The following is an 18,159-nucleotide window of genomic DNA, read 5'->3' on the forward strand; positions in this document are numbered from 1 at the left end:
CAAATATCATCAACTTCCCATGGAAAAAATTATGGAAGAAGACGAATATGGAACCCAAAATCCAACTTTTTGTTTGGAGGCTAGTTCATAATGGTTTGGCAGTTCTAAACAACATAGAAAAGAGGATACACAATATAGATCAGATCTGCAAAATTTGTCTTACTGAAACAGAAACAACATCTCACCTATTTGGTGTATGTCAAGGTTTCAAAACCTTAATTCAACAGGCGAGTGAAGGTATTCGAAATAATGCAACAGATAATCCGATCATTACTTTGACTAAATTACTGGAACCAGGGGAAGCAAACAAGAAAGTTTGGACAGAGTTTACTTATCTGATTTGGTACTGGTCGAAAGCTAGAAATGATAAGCATTTTAACGGCAAACCGATTGATTATCAAGCAATCCTTCATCAAACTGCTCATGCAGAGAGGTATAACAACACTAACCCTTTACTCCACAATAATGTTGTTGACTTGGTGCAGGTAAATGAGTGGATTCCTCCTCCAATTGGAACACTAAAAGTGAATGTAGATGGCTCTTACAACACAGCAAGAGCTTCAGCTGGTGTGGTGATAAGAAACTCAACAGGTGAAGAACTTGAGAGAAGAACAACAAGTTTTCCCCCTCTCTCTCTCCTTTACATAGCGAAATCCAAGCCTTTAATTTGGGGATTGAAACGGCTATGTCCTTAGGGTTATCTAATTATATATTGGAAGGGGACTCAATAACAACCGTACGATATCTCACGGAGGGTCTGGATCAAGTTCCATGGAGACTGTTAGATGAGGTTATGAATCTACGTGCACACATCCAACAAGGACACGTGACGGTACTTTATTGCCACAGATCATGTAATACTAGAGCTCATGAGTTGGCAACTACTTTCGGTCCTTTATAGCAAGCAAGATGTTTGTTATAGCCTTTGATTAATTTCTATTACATTTCGGTCCTTGTCTTTGGTTTGGACTGTATTGTAAACTATCATATTAGTGAATGCTAGGTTATCCTCAAAAAAAAAAATATGGGTTTCATGTTGGCCCTCTAAAGGTGACCAATTTATTAAATGACACCTTATGTATAAACGACCATCTTTCGCCAATATCCACCCCTCCCCTATATTTTTTACTTGACCTGTTTGTGCTTATTTTCAATTGTATTCAGCCCCTATATTTTCCTCTTATTTTTTTTCGCTGGAAGGTCGCCGGAAGATGACCACTCGACCACATGCCGACGACCCACCTTATTATTCTTTTTCTTCGTCCTCCCTCCTCAGTCGCCCTTCGACCACCATCATCACCACTAGCCTCTCTTTTTCTTCTTCTTCTCCTTCTTCTTCCTTGTCTACCTCTCTCCCTTTCTCTTCATGTCAACCTCTTTTTCTCTTTAAAAAAACCCAGAGAGAGAATGGGAGGGCGATGGTGGTGGTCGGGGTAGAAGAAAAGAAAAGAAGAAAAAGAAAACATTTTATTTAATGTGGGTCGCCGACAAGTGCCCGCCCAACCGTCTGAAAAATATGAAAGGATATAAAGGTGAATACTAATGAAAAATAAGAAATGATTGAGAGGGCAAAAAAGTAAAGTAAATGTTAACTGTTAAAATTTAACAATTGATCGGCGAAAACTTGCAAAAGAAGGCCATTTTGGAAGCTGGGCATCTTGGGGGCTATTTTGATAAGTTGATCACCTTTAGGGTGGTAATAGAGTCATCCCTTTTGATGTTCCCTAACAAAATATTAAACTTCAAAATGTTGCCCACTAGGAATAGGTGTAAATTTGAACTGCATCAAAATGGTTTCGAGGAAATTTGACTATTGATCATAAAACAATGTGTATTAGTAGTACTCCAATATTTTTAAAAACAATTGTATCAATTAAGTAGTATCTCTTACATCTCTCGATCCTAATTCTACCATAATTTTGACTTAATAATATAAAAAATTTGTCATAAAACGAGATCTATTCAGTCCAAGATGAACTTTAAGGTAGAGAGAGATCGAAAAGATTAGTATTTTGTTAATTATTTGTCTAATTAATTAGTATCTTCTTCCCATGGCATGGGTTTGAAGAATTAAATACTATCTGAACTCTAGATTTCAATCTTTAATTAGGCTCCTTCCTCCCTCCTTTCCTCTCTTCCTTGTCTTCTGTTTCTCTGGCTATAAATAATCTGTACACTTCACTCAATCATCTACCGATTGAACTAAACCAATAAACAATGGCTGCTCGTATACTTGTTTTTTCCATCCTGTTCTTCTTTCTGTTTTCTGTCACTGCCGCCAAAAAATGTAGTCCTCGTTGTTTACATCAAAGCAAGGCTGCTTATTTCAGATCTTCAAAGCCTCTCTCAAGTAATTCTCAAACTCTTTCTCTATTTCAATCTGATTAAAAGTGTTTCTAGACCCAAGACTCAGTTCTTTGATAAATTTTAAAATAGATGCTTACCCATGTCTTATTTCTGAGAGATATTAAATGGGTTGGTTTTGTTTTGTTTGTTGGTTAATTGTTTGCAGCTGGGGCATGTGGATATGGTTCTTTAGCTCCAAGCTTCTTTAATGGATATCTAGCAGCTGGTGTTCCTTCATTGTTTGGAAAGGGTGTTGGTTGTGGAAGTTGCTTCAATGTACACTATTTATGTCCCAAAACTCGTCTATTTCTTTTTGTTAAATCAATGATGTAATGAGAGTAATTAATCGAAGTCTTCCTAATTTCGACAGGTAAGGTGCAAGAACGAGAAACTCTGTAGAGGAAGAGGAACTACAGTTATCTTAACTGATAGCCACAAAGCAAATAATGAAACCGATTTCGTTCTCAGCAGCAGAGCTTTCATTTCCATGGCTAAGAAGGGTATGGCCCATGAACTCTTAGGTCAAGGAATTGTCGACATCGAGTACCATAGGTAAAAGAAAAAACTTGGATTACTAATACCCAAGGTTTTCCATTTTTAGTTTACTATCTCTATAATAATTAAGTTTGAGCGTGAAAATATATTGAATGCAGAATACCTTGTGTATACAAGAATCAGAACATTTCGTTACGAGTGGAAAAACATAGTAGAAATCCAGAATATTTAGCAGTAACTGTTTTGTATCAAGGTGGGAAAACAGAACTGGTATCCTTGGATATCCTGCAGGTATGGAATGTATTCATGGAGTATTGGGTTAAGTAGTACTAGATTTTGTTCAAATTTTGATGAACTAAACATCGCATTTTTCTTATCGATATGTAGCCGAATTCAGCAGTTGAGAGTATATCAATGAAAAGGAACTATGGAGCAGTGTGGGATATTAGTGGAGTGCCAAAAAGAGAGTTGATGTTTAGGCTGTTTATGATAGGAGGAGGAGATAGGTATATGGTGTGGACAAAGAAGGGACTTCCCGTCGACTGGAAGGCCGGCGAGATTTATGATTTGGGTGATCAAACCAATGATGTTATTGATGCAAGAGATGGTTGCAATCCTTGTACCAACCCATAGAAAAATAAGGGCGATCGAGCGAAGGATCTATATGTATGAATTACTATTAGTTAAGTTGTTATTTCTCAAATAAGAGGGTACTCATTCCAACAATAGATCAAGTTGTAATCCAAAAAAATTGCCAATTTCTAATGTATGGATCTTGTTTTTTGGTGCTCTTAAATCATATCTATTTATTTGTTTTTGATGACATCTATATTTTGAATTACAAATCCGGAAAAACAATTTGGTGAACTCTTAAGCAGAAGCCAAATTTGGGTGCTGCAAAATGATCTTGCTTGAGCCTAAACCCCACTACAGAAGTTTAATTGGCGCCCCCATTTATATAATTAGCGCCTCCTCGTTATTGACGATCCTAATTTTGTTGATACACACGATGAAAAACAAAGAATGAGAAACAACCATTGAAAAGAAAGTTTTGATTGTGTCGGCAACGGAGTTGAAATCCAAAGGAGGAAGAGGGTTATTTGTTACTTAGGTTGTTTTGTTGATACAGATGATGAAAAACAAAGAAAGATTCATTTTCTTCTGTATATTCTTTGCCTCTATCGAACCACAGGTCCATAACCCCTCAATTTTGTTTTGTTCTAAGATTTTAGAATATGAGTGGTAGTAGTAGTTGGATGCGATAACCTATTCGGACTAAACGGTAGGATCAAACTGTTTTCGGTAAAACAAGTTGGTATGTTCGAACGGTTTTGGTTGAATGGCCACTTCAAACTTCAAAGACGCTTTGATGTAGATTGTTGCGGAAGCGTAAAAGTAATGGAATCCACCATTGTTAATAAACTAAACTAACGAAATAAAACTAATAAAATAACGATAAACAATAAACTTGATTAATAACTTGAATAATAATAAACTTGGTTGATAATATTCTCTGATCTGAATAACAAGGACAGACTTAACTTCCTTTTATAGGAACTTAGAAACTTCTAGATAGACTCAAATTAGCATTCCTAAATATCAAAGATACTCAAACATAGAAACTTCTAAACCTAGACTTAGTAGGAAATACTAAAACATGGAAACTCCTAAACTCTAACCCTAATGGGCTCGGCCATGAGGCCCTCTAACTAGTTCGGCCGTGAGGCCCATCTTGATGGTCTCCATCATACTCCCCGACCGAGAACGAACTTGCCCTCAAGTGAGACTGCACAATGCAATCCGTAATTCCCACTTCGAGCGAATGGTGCATTGGGGTCGAAGGACACCCACTTGCACGAAATCACTAGCTTCAATGTCATAGTGCAAAGAATCTTGCAAAAATAAATGTAGGAAAGAAACTTCCAATAGTTGGAACATCTCCCGTCATCTTTTAATTTGATGAAGAAGACCACAAACGCCACATAATACTTTATGGAAAAATCAACCTTGAATTTCTTCACTTGAACGATCTTCCCACGTTCATCTTCGTGTTGTTTATAAACCAAACTCGAATATGGCTTAATCAAATCTAAACTAGAATGAACTGACCTTTCCAAGCTAAAAGAGGATAATTCACTTTGTTCTTCTTTTTCCTCCGTCATTGAGAAAATTTTAGTCTTTTTGTCAAGAACTTCTTCTTCAATACCATCGAACACGGTGACCGAAATAACATTCGAGAACTTTCTACTGGATTCAATCTTTATCTTTGTCTCCACATATGAAAAATATTCATCTAAAGGAAGAAAAACATACCTAAAGATGTTTTTCAATGTAGTCCAATCGTCGACGAATTTTTTTCCTTGATTAATGAGTCTCCATTGCATTGCATTGAACTTTTCATAGACTCTTTTAGACAAGTGTTGTTCGATAACAAAAACGTTATCTTCGTCATGGACTTCTTGGTTTATAAACCAATCCTCCATCTGTTGAATCCAAAAATCTATATGATATTGATAATCAAACATAGGAATTTTGGAATCGACATTAATTTTGTTTTGATCTTTTCGATCAACATAGAGTTGTTGTGCATCTCTAAAAGGATCCCAACCTAAACGCGGAAGATTATTCCAACATTCAAGATGAGAAGTATTTAAAAAATTATCTGTTCCCAGATTCTTAAAGCTCTGAATACCAGCTGATGTAGATTGTTGCGGAAGCGTAAAAGTAATGGAATCCACCATTGTTAATAAACTAAACTAACGAAATAAAACTAATAAAATACGATAAACAATAAACTTGATTAATAACTTGAATAATAATAAACTTGGTTGATAATATTCTCTGATCTGAATAACAAGGACAGACTTAACTTCCTTTTATAGGAACTTAGAAACTTCTAGATAGACTCAAATTAGCATTCCTAAATATCAAAGATACTCAAACATAGAAACTTCTAAACCTAGACTTAGTAGGAAATACTAAAACATGGAAACTCCTAAACTCTAACCCTAATGGGCTCGGCCATGAGGCCCTCTAACTAGTTCGGCCGTGAGGCCCATCTTGATGGTCTCCATCACGCTTGAAGTCAGTTTGGTTCCAACCAATTTGGTGTTTAAGAAATCAGTTAAACGGTTTGACTCCACCGAGCAGAGGAGCTAATAGAATATAGTGGTCTAAGTGAATTGTCTGCCATCAACGGGGTGGCGGAGGGGGAGTAGGATTAACACAGATGGGGGCGGCGATGGAACTTCCGACCCCACTATTGTCTTGAAAGTGGCTTTACTCACCCTAGATTAGGCTATCCTTGAGTAACATTGACTTGGCCCATGTGGACATACCCATGAATAAGGGTGAGAATCGGGGGTAGAAGTGTCCAAGGGTATATGAATCGGGCGGTAAAAGTGTCCACGGGTATAAATACAACGGGTCGGGTGGGTCGGGTAGCTGCTTTCATTGGCTATTAAGATAGTCGGGCGGGCAATTTTAGAATTTAGTTTGACTGTTGAACGCCCCAAGCCCATCTAAAAACTCGGGTAATTCCGTCGGGTGCTTTTAGCCGCTGAAAATATTGTAGGCTTCCGGATTACATATGTAACCTCTCACAATTTGTGCTTAATCTGAAGGCCTACAACAATTAGGCAGGGGGCGTTTAGCCCCACCTTACTTGAAAGCCTCAGTTGATAAAGTAAATCAATCCCATAAGGGTAGTAGTGCTAAAGAAATATTGACTAGTTGATTATGAATAGTGGGTGACGGTGGGCTATGATTGAATGGGGACAAGCAGACAGGAAGAAGAGTAATTGCAGCTGCATCATGTGAACTCTCCCCCCCCCCCCCCCCCCCCCCCCCTCCCCCTCTCTCTCTCTCACTCACTCCCAGATCATAACTAGATAACAAAAAAATACTACTATAATTTATTAATTATTAACTCTTCTTTCTTTTTCAACAAAAAAAAAAAAAAAACTCTTCTTTCTTTCTTCTGCTTCTTCACTCTCTTGTATAAATGAAGTAGCTAGGAACCTCCTCTCATTATTCACTACTACTCTCTTCCCTACAACTACATTATTAATCTGCAGTAATGGCTACTAGTACTTCATTGTGCTTTTTCTTCACCTTATTATTATTAGCTACCATATTCTCTTTTGTTACTGCTTGTGATCGTTGTTTGCATCAAAGCAAAGCTGCTTATTTCCCTCCCTCTTCCTCTCACTCATGTAATAAACCCATTTCCCCCCTTCTCCTTCTCTCTTTATTTAGGTCTCCTTCTCCTTCCTTTTCTCTCAGATACATATATGTTAAGGGTTTTCTTGATCAATCTAGCTTCTGTTTTAAATTTATCAAGATCTCATTGTTTTTTTTTCATTTTGCAGCTGGGGCTTGTGGGTATGGTTCTTTGGCTACCAGTTTGGATAATGGGTATCTTGCAGCTGGTGTTCCTTCCCTTTTCAGAGATGGCATTGGCTGTGGTGCCTGCTTTCATGTCTGTACTTCTTTTTTTTTCTTACTTTTCCATTACCATTACTACTTTCTCATCCATTTATTAACAGTAGGGATACATTTTCATTTTGAATAGGTAAGATGCAAGAATGAGAAACTGTGTAGAGCAAAAGGGACAAAAGTAGTATTAACTGATATCCACAAGAGCAATGAAACTGATTTGGTTCTTAGTGACAGAGCTTTCAAAGCTATGGCTAAGAAGGGTATGGCAGATGAGATCTCTAAACTTGGGATTGTCGATGTCGAATACATGAGGTAATTAACTTCAATTTCTTTGATTTTTAGATGACTTATCATGAAAAAAATATGATTAGTTAAGGACATCAATAGGTTTTTTATTTGTATCCTCCATAATGCCCAGAAGTAGGTCAATCCAAATAAGTAGGATCATTGTTTTTGCTTGTTAGCTAGCTAGTTAAGAACATGTTTTTATGACTTCGGGGGAATTTAGGAATTTGTGTTAATGTGGCATCCATTGTTCATGAAGAGTAATCACACAATGGGTTGAATATGAAATGATCTTACCCACAAATCGAGGTAAATAATGAGTTTGCTATTATAACAAGCAATTTTGAGTTTCTAGTCAAAAAATCTACCCCTAAACACACATTTAGTCCATCCTATTATTAATATAGATTTTTAAGCCAAAATAATAATTATAATGGATATTTAGTCCAACTTAGTTAAAGTATGTTTATATGTCAAGGTTACAGTATTTTTCTGTTTATTGATTCTTGTTTTGTTTCATAAATTACCTGTTATTTATTGTTAAAGTTTCATACTTTATTTCATTTTTTTCATACTTTATTTCATTTTTTTTATATGTGTCATACATAACACATTATGTATCAACAATGTTTCTACAAAACGGAAAAGGACTAAAAACCTATTTTTTGAGAAGATTGGACCTTAAACCCTTTTTGAACTATATTTTGGACTTAAAACCCATGGACCCTTATAACAAGGCTTAGAAGTAAGTAGTTATGCTTTAGTAATTGTTGTGAAAATGGTAACAACCCCTCGACATTCAATTACTCGGCCAAACGCCAAAACTATATCAAATGACAATTTTATAGCGAGAACTTCAAAACTTGTTTTTTGTAGTTGCACACATTGTGAATTGTGTGATCGTAATTAAAGTGTTCCGCTTAGTTATTATGTAGAGAATTTTCGTTCTTAACTAAAAGATTGATTGTGTAGGATACCTTGTGAATACGAAAGCAAGAATCTTTCTGTGCGCGTGGAAGAAAGTAGCAAGAAACCACATTATCTAGCACTTACCTTCTTATACCAAGGTGGCAAAACCGATATCAAAGTCATCGATGCACTTAAGGTAATTATATAGAGGAAAATATCGCGGTGATTAAAATATGGATCATATAATGCACTTCTTGTACCTTTGCTAGTCGTATTCAGAGAGGATAATGAACGTTATACTGCAGGTTGGTACGATGAATTGGAGCTTCATGAACAGGAATCATGGAGCTATCTGGGACATGAGTCCAATTCCAGATGGAGAGTTGTTATTCAGGATATTAGTGACAGGAGGATACGGTAGAGCAACTGTAATCACAGAGAAAGCTTTGCCAGCTGACTGGAAGGTTGGTGCAGTATATGACTTGGGTCTTCAGATCACCGATATTGCCCACGAGAGCTGCTCTCCTTGTAACGATGATCAACATTGGGAATGAGAAAGATCAATCATCGTATTAGAGATATCTAGCTAAAACATTCTCTTATAAAAAAGCTTCAATATGGACCTGATGACTAATATTCTGTTGGTCTTTCATTAGTAAGCCTAGCTACAATGGTGTAATGGTTTCGTTTCCGAGTGTTGTCTATTAAATTCATGTAAAACATTGTCGAAACTAGATATATGATATTTCACTTTCACTCTTGCACGTTTCAAGTAACAGCACTGTTGCCCTATTGCACAAATGACCAATCTTTTACATATAACTGAAATAAATGAAGACGGGCCAGCGAAGTAAAAGAAAGAAAAACAATCCAAGGATATCCAAAAACAAATGGTTCTTGAAACAATGTTGTTTAAGTGGCCTAACGATCTAAAAATTCCATACAATTATCAAGTAAACTTCAAAAAGAAAATAAAACGAAGAATGAATGTACTCTACATGGTATATAGCTACACCATCATCTCAGGTTGGGATACTTCTTCGCTTTAACGGGCATTGCTAGTTCCGTTCTACACATGAATGACCCTCTAAGTATTAAGTATTCAATGTGACTAAACTCTTAAAGTAGAAATATCAGCTAGAGTGAAGGATACAAAAATAAATAATGTATATTCAGTTTAAAATTTAAGTACACTTTCGAATTATCAAAAAAGAATGTTTCGCTACATATTAGACCAATTCAATCCAGAAAAAGAACATGAATTCCAATAGGTTTGTTAAATCAAAACTCCAGTAAATAATTGTAAAATCTAGACCATGACATCAGGGGTTGGTAGCTTAGTGGCAGTCGTGGCGCTCTTGTTCTTCTTTTTGATAATCACGGACCACGAGATAAGTTCTAGAGCAACGGCTATGGCACCCAAAGTTGATATAACTCCGATGTAGATATTCTTCCACTTCTTCTCGGGGTCTAATATGTCAATACCTTTAAAAACGTTCAATACACTCAACACAATCACGACATAACCCGTCAACTGATGATAGACATTCCAGTAGCATCTGTACTTGTGGTCTGGTTTTGGCCTTAAACGCAATGCAAGGACCTGTAGTGTAGCGAGAGCAAAGAGAACAATGCCGATATACCTGTGAGCGTCGTATTGAATGCCTGAAGATTTCTTACCCAATACTAGACCAGTTGCCCACCCACCAACACCAATTGCATAAGCAGTTGTCTGACATGCTATGTGCAAGTAAAACCATGCCGGCCCTGTGGACTCGACTCTCTTCAAGTTCCTTGCAATTATCGCACCCAACGGCATTAGTGTTCCCCAACTCACGGCATTCAACACCCCATGTACATTCTTGAGTTTAATTCTTGGACTTGCTCCTCCTTTTGTTGGTTTTGATATGTATCCTGAGAGAAGATTAAGAGAACCAAAAGATCGAACATTGGGTCCTGAAGTACGGTGCATCCCAGGAGTTATTCCGTCAAGAAGAGGTCCATCTTGCCATAACTGATTTATAGTTGTAATGTTATCGTCAGGAAGTTGGAATGTTGCAAATATAGTGATCTCGTTGTTGGCGTAGGTTGAAGATATATCATGGACAGGGAAACTAAGAGGTCCCTGTTGGAGTTGGGTTTTGTAACTATTCAATGGGGAAGAGTAGGCATGCATCGAACCATTGGGACCTTGAAAAGCAACAAAAGCTTGGGCTCCAACCATACCAGTTTTAGTAGGATTGATTGCCCATGCAACCCATGTTGAAGAAGTGATGTTTGCGTGTCAATAAGCGATATCAACAATTCCAGTTGATTGGTTGAAATTCCAGTGGATGAAAGAGTCGAGAACAGGAAGATCATTGCAGAAGTTGTAAACACGGGGGGTTTCGCCTTCGGCAAAAGAATAGTTGGAGCAAGTATGTTGAAGTGGTTGAGCAGAGGATGAAGATGAAAAGAAGAGAGGAATAATGAAAGTGAGGAGGAAAAGAGGTGATTTGAAAGGAGAAGAAGACATGTTAATATTGATGGATGGTGGTGATCAATCAAGAAGAACTTAAAAGTGGTGGAAGAGTAGAGAGGCAGTAGTCGATCAAGTAGTATTATGGATTCTATAGTGTAGTGGGGGTTGTTCTTCTATTTATATATGTTAAGAGATATCTTCCTAAACCTAGTTGGATTTCTATTTCCCATCTCTAACCGACATGTAAACTTTCTAATTCCTGTTTCAAGTAGGATATTCCTGGAAACAACAAATTCAGTTATTAGTAGTTTCTATTTCCCATCTCTAACCGACTTATAAACTTTCTAATTCTTGTTTTTGATAAAGTTCAAGTAGCATGCAGGAAACAACAAATTCAGTAGTTTCTATTTCTAATTACTCCCAATTAAGTCCTAACTCGAGTAGAATTGAATGACCCCAATTAACACTTATTCCAAATCTGGGGTAGACCATGGAATGGCTTAGGCAACAATTATTCACCCCTTAGTTCCACCTATCCAAGGAATTGTCAAGAAGTCAACTATGATAGATTCATCAAATCTACTTAAATCCAATTTGGAGAGTCGAACTATATTCTACGATTTGTTCTACTAGGTACTAGATTGTCAATGGGCAGAAACAAAATACGAAATAAAGATATAGAAAATTCATAAGTTACAAAATGACCACGAAAATTTGATTTACATTAGTTCTATATACACTTCCATGTTAATAGTTACATAAATTCTCTTTTTGTCCTTCTGGATCCATTGGCTAGTCCGTCGAATTACAGAAGCCAACGAGGGATCGCAGAATTCGTTCTCGAGAACAAAAAACAGTAGAGCTTCTACTGTGTGAAAATGTTAAGAAGAGAGACTCGGGTTTGAATTAGGCGCCTTGAGATTGACTCGAACCCACTCTCGACGCCTTCAATTCTGCTCTCCAATGCCTCTAAACTTCTCTGTGCCATTTGTAGATTTTGCATCTCGGAGTCTTTGCTTGAATCATGCCGGAAGAGGGAATAAACTACTGAATCGTCTACGAATCTTACTTGTCGCTTTTGAATGAACTTTGATACTAATGCCCACTTTGTGACCTTTGATTCAGACATGAAAGCCATGACTGAGTTCTCAAATATTGAAATTGTGACTGCTTTTACTTCTCGTAGAACCCGAATCACCATATTTAGATGGTCATAATCTTGGTCCAAAAGAGAAGATGAGGAAACTAGTACTTTCCTCTCCATTCTTTTCAAGTCTTCAAGGCACTTGTTTATACACTTATTCATCTTCTTTCTACTTGATAGATAAGCTTCAACCTTCTCTTCTTTGAAGGAATTTTCACCTCTTCTTCGAAGAGCTGATCGAAGTTCTCCTGCGTTTTCTTTTATCTGTGACAAGATTTCCCTTGCGGTGACACAAATGTCAAGTAGTTTGATGGTGCCATCAAAAACATCATCCACCCATTTTTCATGTTCATGGTGGATAATGCTATCTTGGGTAAGTGGTAGCTTAAGAAGATCTTCAACACAATCATATAGCTCTCCAAGTCCAGTGAAACCAACACAAATCGTCTCCGCTTTTCTTGACGAAGATGATTCCCACACTTTTATCTTTCTCAATTCTTCTTCGATTCGAGGTATGTTGGGATTGGATCTGCATGGCATACTAATGGAACGAAGACGATAACGAGTTTCAAGCATTGTAGAAGAGGTAGACATCTTTCCTTCGTTTGGAAAGTAAAGCCCGAGAAACGGTTTTTACAGTTTGAAGAAAGATCGAATTTAGTTCTCTTCTACAATAAAAATCTTGGATCTAAATCTCCTTGTATATATACAAGGTGTACATGGAAGGAGACAAAAAACAGAACATTTTGCCTTGCATATGATATGGTTTCCCTAGTCATTGGTTGTTGGCACATTTTCCGCCAACACTTAACCATTTTTCGTGCTTATTTCGGTTTCAATTATTAGTGAAGGAAAATTTAACGTTAGATTCCCATGTCAGGTGGATACCAGTGGGACGGAAATCATTTTGCTGCCTCATTACGATACAAACCACCGCCCGTCATGGCCCAACCGTCTGCCTCCACTAAGCCACTATGTTTTTAATTAGATTGGGGTAGTGGGAGACTTGCCCAAGTATGTTATAAAATTGTAGAAGAGGCAACCTGATTTCATGTGTTGTTAATCAGATGAGCACGAGGAAGGGAGCATTAGCCTCGAAATAATATAGTTAGAGGGTTTCTTTACTCATTTTTTCCTTCTCATTCACATGCCTCACCACCCATCTTTCAATTTTATATGATATTTTCGACTTGAGATCCGAATATTCTGTCTTCATCATATTTGTTTTTCTATTTCTTCTAATTTGAAGTCTATTTTAAAACTATCTTAATTCTTAACTCTTCAACGGAGCCAACGGCCCAATTCTCGGAGCTTATGTTTTTTTTAGTTTTTCGGGGACTTGGTTTAGATATTTTAAGGTTTTTCGAACTGGTTAGTCCAAAACAAACTCAAGGGTCTTGTTTATTGTTTTTATTTTTATTTTCCAATTGAGCTCTCCATATTTTCCTTTGCTTATGCTTCTAATTCATTGGGAGGGAAGTGGGGTTTTGTTTGAAAATAAGCAAATACGAGTGCCTTTAAACTCCAATGTCTAGGCTCCATGCGTAAGAGAAAGTTCATGACTTGCAAATTTAAACCCACCTATCCTTTTTGAGCTTTGGCAACTTCATCTAGAAGCACTCGCATACTGTATAATTCACACAGAGAAACACTTTGTCTATTTACAACCACAATATAGGATAACAAAAACAAAGATAATTTTTTTGACAATATTGACCAAAAATTATCAATCTTCTACAATGTTTATCAACCGAAAAAGAGATATATTTTCAAAAATATTGATCGAAAAATTTCACACCTTTTACAACGTTTATCAACTGAAAAAAAAATCTCATCTACCTTTAAAAGATAAATTAAGCCCCATATCTTATCTTTGTGTTTTTTTTCTAGTACATGAAATCCATAAGAAAATAACAACAAAAAGTATTATGATCATACAAAGTAAACCTTAGCTCAAATCCATAACCATCAACATAACAATAAAAAACAAATAGCAAGTTATTTTCTTTACTAGTTGATGCGTTTTGTTACTATACTAGTTACTGCGTTTTGTTTTGGTGCGGTGTGGGTGAAATCAGAAATCGTACAAAGGAATTAGTCATTCAAATTGACGTTACAAGCTAAACAAAAAAATATTCTTACAATGGCCGAAGTTAATCACCATCTCCAAGAAATCTATAAAGAGCGTAGGACATGAAGTTGTATATGAGAAGAAGAGGGGAAGAAGAAGAAGAAGCTGATGGGATTGAGAAGAGGAAGATTAAGATCGGTGTCAATCCTTCCCTTTACAGAGTGGGTGGCTCATGTTTACAGAGATAATAACCTAATATGAACTTGGACCTGCAAAATCCCAAACAGAAATAGATCTCTCATTCATCCTTTCTTCTACTTCTTCGTGACCCTGGCCTTCAAATATCCTTCTTCTGCCACTGACTTGAAATCTCCTCCTGATCAGGGAGTGGCTCGGCCAATAGATCGGTATGAATATGAGAGAAAAATATCCTATATATCTTACTGGACTAAACCAAGACTTGTACTAATAGGACTGCATTAAGAAAATACATATTCATGGATTTGTTAATCTAGATACACAGGAATAATAAGTCTTAAAAGTTCACCCAAGCCACAACCCTAAAAACTACAAAAGAAAATAAAAATATAACCTTAACACATATTACATAACTACATTTAGAAACCTTTCTGATCGATTAATACTGTCTACCCTAAAAAACCATATAGAGGGCCACAAGAAGCTTTTAACCAAATTTTTTGGAGATTAGTCTCTTTTCATTATCCACATCTTTCTATTCGATTCAACCTTGATTCTAGTTTTAATGGCTACTTCAAACGATCAATTCCTGCAACATTTTGCTTCACTCACTACGGAGGAAGTACCACCGATCACGGTCGAAGGTTCTGATCTGGTCAGTTCCTTTACCGAAAATAACAAGAGAGGAGTTATCAAGTTTTTGGGGTCTAGACGTATTGAGATTGGACAGGCGATGATCAGGTTATCTCGTGTTCTTCATGGGCCTAATAAGTTTAATCTCACAGAGTTAGTAGACAACAAATTTCTCATTCGATTCGAAACATCAAGCGAACTATCCTTGGCTTTAGAGAGTTCCCCATGGACTATATCTGATGAACTGGTGGTTCTACAAGAATGTAATATACATTTGGCTCCTGAAGAACATAATTTTGATACGGCCTACTTCTGGGTACAAATGCATGGTATACCCCTCGGGTTTCTTAATCACATCACTGTCAACAGGCTAGCAGGCCACATTGGCAATTTCATCGCTACTACGGCGGAGGATGCTTCTCGTTGGAGTGTCTATGGACGAGTAAAGATAGAATTTCCAATTTCTAAACCACTTCGACAGGATGTGTATCTCAAACTCTCTCCTACTAAGTTAATCCGTGTGGAATTACGTTTCGAGAGACTACCCAGATTTTGTGTTTCTTGTGGTCTTATTGGACATACAATCAAATTCTGTCCTATTGTTTTACGATTTACTGACTTACTAAAATGGAATTTAAATGAGGAACAACAATCATTAATTTCAAAGGCTATCAAGCCTAATTATTCTGACTCTTTTAAAGTTCCTTTTAATGCCAGGGGTACAGGGAAGGAAATGATGTCTTATAACGCTGCATCGGTAACACAAAAGGAAGATTGTTTCCATTTCGAAGGCAGTTCTAATGATTTCTCAAAAGAATATCCTATGCCAATTCCACCGATTACGGAATCTTTTGGAGAGTTACTGTCTCACTTATCTCAATCTAAGAAATCTAAAATTATTTCAAATGATGGACAGGTGGTTGGCATATCCACGGGTTTTCAAACGATCAACCATGATGATCGGTTGCCAGAGAAGAGGACTTCACTCTCAATCCCAGAGCATTCGGCTGTAACTAATACAGATCGGCCTATTAGGAGTTTCAAAAGGTCTAACAGGACGGATAAAGCATGCACTTCAACTGAAAGGGTTACGGCACCCATAATGCCGTCGGAAACATGAGTTGCCTGGCGTGGAACTGTCGGGGTCTTGGGAACGTCCCGACTAAGTCAACATTATTTCAGTTCCTACAATCGGTTAAACCTGATTTAGTTTTTCTTTCAGAAACTCGTATCTCTAACCTTTCCTCTTTTCCTAATTTTAGTACTTTTGGTCTTACTCAATCTTTTCCTGTTTTTTCTATTGGTCGAAGTGGGGGTCTTCTCCTTCTTTGGTCTAATAATATGTCTGTTATTGTAAATTATTCCTCTGGTAATTTAATCCATGTTACTATTAGTGGTTTTCAAAACAAACCAGATTGGGACCTTTTATGTATTTACGGTCCCCCTAGGGTTATTGACAGGCCTAACTTTTGGAACAGTGTTCTCACTCGTATTCTCAGTATCTCTAACCCTCTGGTTTGTATCGGAGACCTTAATTGTATTTCTTCCTCTTCTGAGAAGTGGGGGGGTAGTGTCAATACCCCCTTTTCCTCTTCTTTTAGATCATTCATCTCTAACTCTGGCCTTATAGATGTTGGTTTTAATGGTCCAGCCTTCACCTGGACCAATAATAGGTCCTCTCACCACCTAACTAGGGAACGGTTAGATAGAGCCTTATGCTCTCATGATTGGCTTCTAAACTATCCGAAATCAGGCCTCTTTCATCTCCCTAGATATAACAGTGACCATGCGCCCATTCTCCTAAAATTAAACGTCGAGGGGCGTGTTATCCAGACCATAGCTCGATATGAGACTTACTGGTCCAAGCATGCTGACTTTAAGGACACTTTTAAGGACAGTTGGGATAATAGTACTGGCTCTTTTCATGATAGGGTGTGTACTATTAAAAATAGTTTGTACAATTGGAGTAAAAGAGCTTTTGGGATATTGACTAATAGACTCAAGATTCTCCGTAAGAGACTACTGGACTTACAATCCGGCCCTCCCACTCAAAACTCCTTATATCTGGAAAGTGACATTCAAGAAGAGTTGATCTACCTAGAAGAGATTCATCGCACAAAACTAGAACAACGGTCTAAACAGAAATGGGCCCATAATGGAGACCGTAACTCGAAGGCCTTTCACTTGGCCGTATCTCACAGGAGACAAAAAAATAAAATTACTCAATTAACTCTACAAACTGGTAGTCTATCCATGAATGAACAAGAAATAGCTAATGATCTCAATGATTTTTTTCAGAATTTATTCAAGGCAGAACCAGTCGAGCCAATTCCGCCAGAGATACTCAATGCATACAAAGTATTATCAGACACTGAAATGGGCTACATCTCTAGGATTCCGGATTATGAAGAAATTAAGGAAGTGGTAATGAAAATGGGGTCAATCAAAAGCCCGGGTCCGGACGGTCTACCTTGCCATTTTTATCAACATAATTGGGACATTTTGGGAGCAGATCTGGTCACTTATATTCAGCAGGTATTTTCTTCGGGCAAGATCGACTCAGCCATTAACACCACTACTATTGCCCTAATTCCTAAAATCCGAAACCCGAGTATGGCCTCTGATTTCAGACCAATATCTTTGTGCAATTCTCTCTACAAATTCATCACGAAAATTTTAGCCAACCGTATAAGCCCCTACCTAGACCAATGCATCATGTGGACCCAGAATGCTTTCGTCCCTTCGAGACAAATAGTTGATAACATAATCATTACTCAGGAGCTAATTCATTCTATCCGCAAGTCTGAAGCAAAAAGGGGAGGTTTCTCTCTTAAAATTGATATGGCTAAGGCTTATGATAGAGTTCATTGGGAGTTTCTAGAAAAAGTTCTCCGAACTATGGGTTTTTCGGGTCTAATTTTAGACCTCATCTTGTCCTGCATTACTACTACTACCTTTAGGATCCAAATTAATGGTCAGCTTCATGGGAATATTATCCCAACTAGGGGCCTTAGGCAGGGGTGTCCACTATCCCCCTACCTTTTTCTCCTGGTCTCTCAGTCCCTCTCTCTCCTTATCCATTATTATGAATCAAACAGTTTGTACAGTGGCTACAAATTAAACAAAGAAAGCCCCACCATATCACATCTACTGTTTGCCGATGACCTCATCCTCTTT

The 18,159-nt window shown here is 37.4% G+C and overlaps 4 protein-coding genes and 1 pseudogene across 4 annotated transcripts; 3 read left to right on the forward strand and 2 right to left on the reverse strand.

Annotated features, from left to right (window-relative positions):
- The first annotated feature begins 47 nt into the window (after positions 1-47).
- On the forward strand, positions 48-695 carry LOC147533829 (uncharacterized). The gene has a single exon (XM_086650069.1). It carries the CDS (start codon positions 48-50, stop codon positions 693-695), a length of 648 nt encoding a protein of 215 aa, XP_086506195.1.
- A 1,265-nt stretch (positions 696-1,960) lies between these two features.
- LOC147533830 (expansin-like A1) lies at positions 1,961-3,637 on the forward strand. The gene is made up of 5 exons (XM_086647710.1): positions 1,961-2,350; positions 2,513-2,622; positions 2,717-2,898; positions 3,000-3,132; positions 3,229-3,637. Exons 1-5 carry the CDS (start codon positions 2,218-2,220, stop codon positions 3,472-3,474), a joined length of 804 nt encoding a protein of 267 aa, XP_086503836.1. The 5' UTR covers positions 1,961-2,217; the 3' UTR covers positions 3,475-3,637.
- A 2,942-nt stretch (positions 3,638-6,579) lies between these two features.
- Positions 6,580-9,235, forward strand: LOC147533831 (expansin-like A1). The gene is made up of 5 exons (XM_086648845.1): positions 6,580-7,055; positions 7,212-7,321; positions 7,415-7,593; positions 8,539-8,671; positions 8,781-9,235. Exons 1-5 carry the CDS (start codon positions 6,920-6,922, stop codon positions 9,027-9,029), a joined length of 807 nt encoding a protein of 268 aa, XP_086504971.1. The 5' UTR covers positions 6,580-6,919; the 3' UTR covers positions 9,030-9,235.
- A 534-nt stretch (positions 9,236-9,769) lies between these two features.
- LOC147533832 (cytochrome b561 and DOMON domain-containing protein At5g47530 pseudogene) lies at positions 9,770-10,990 on the reverse strand (annotated as a pseudogene).
- Positions 10,991-11,801: 811 nt separating this feature from the next.
- Positions 11,802-12,674, reverse strand: LOC147533833 (uncharacterized). The gene has a single exon (XM_086650070.1). The coding sequence runs from the start codon at positions 12,672-12,674 to the stop codon at positions 11,802-11,804; it is 873 nt and encodes a 290-aa protein (XP_086506196.1).
- Positions 12,675-18,159: the final 5,485 nt, after the last annotated feature.

The sequence above is a fragment of the Eschscholzia californica genome, unplaced genomic scaffold (assembly GCF_041429995.1).
Source record: "Eschscholzia californica isolate CP2 unplaced genomic scaffold, dmEscCali1.0.p SCAF_6, whole genome shotgun sequence".
Classification (NCBI taxonomy): Eukaryota; Viridiplantae; Streptophyta; class Magnoliopsida; order Ranunculales; family Papaveraceae; genus Eschscholzia; species Eschscholzia californica.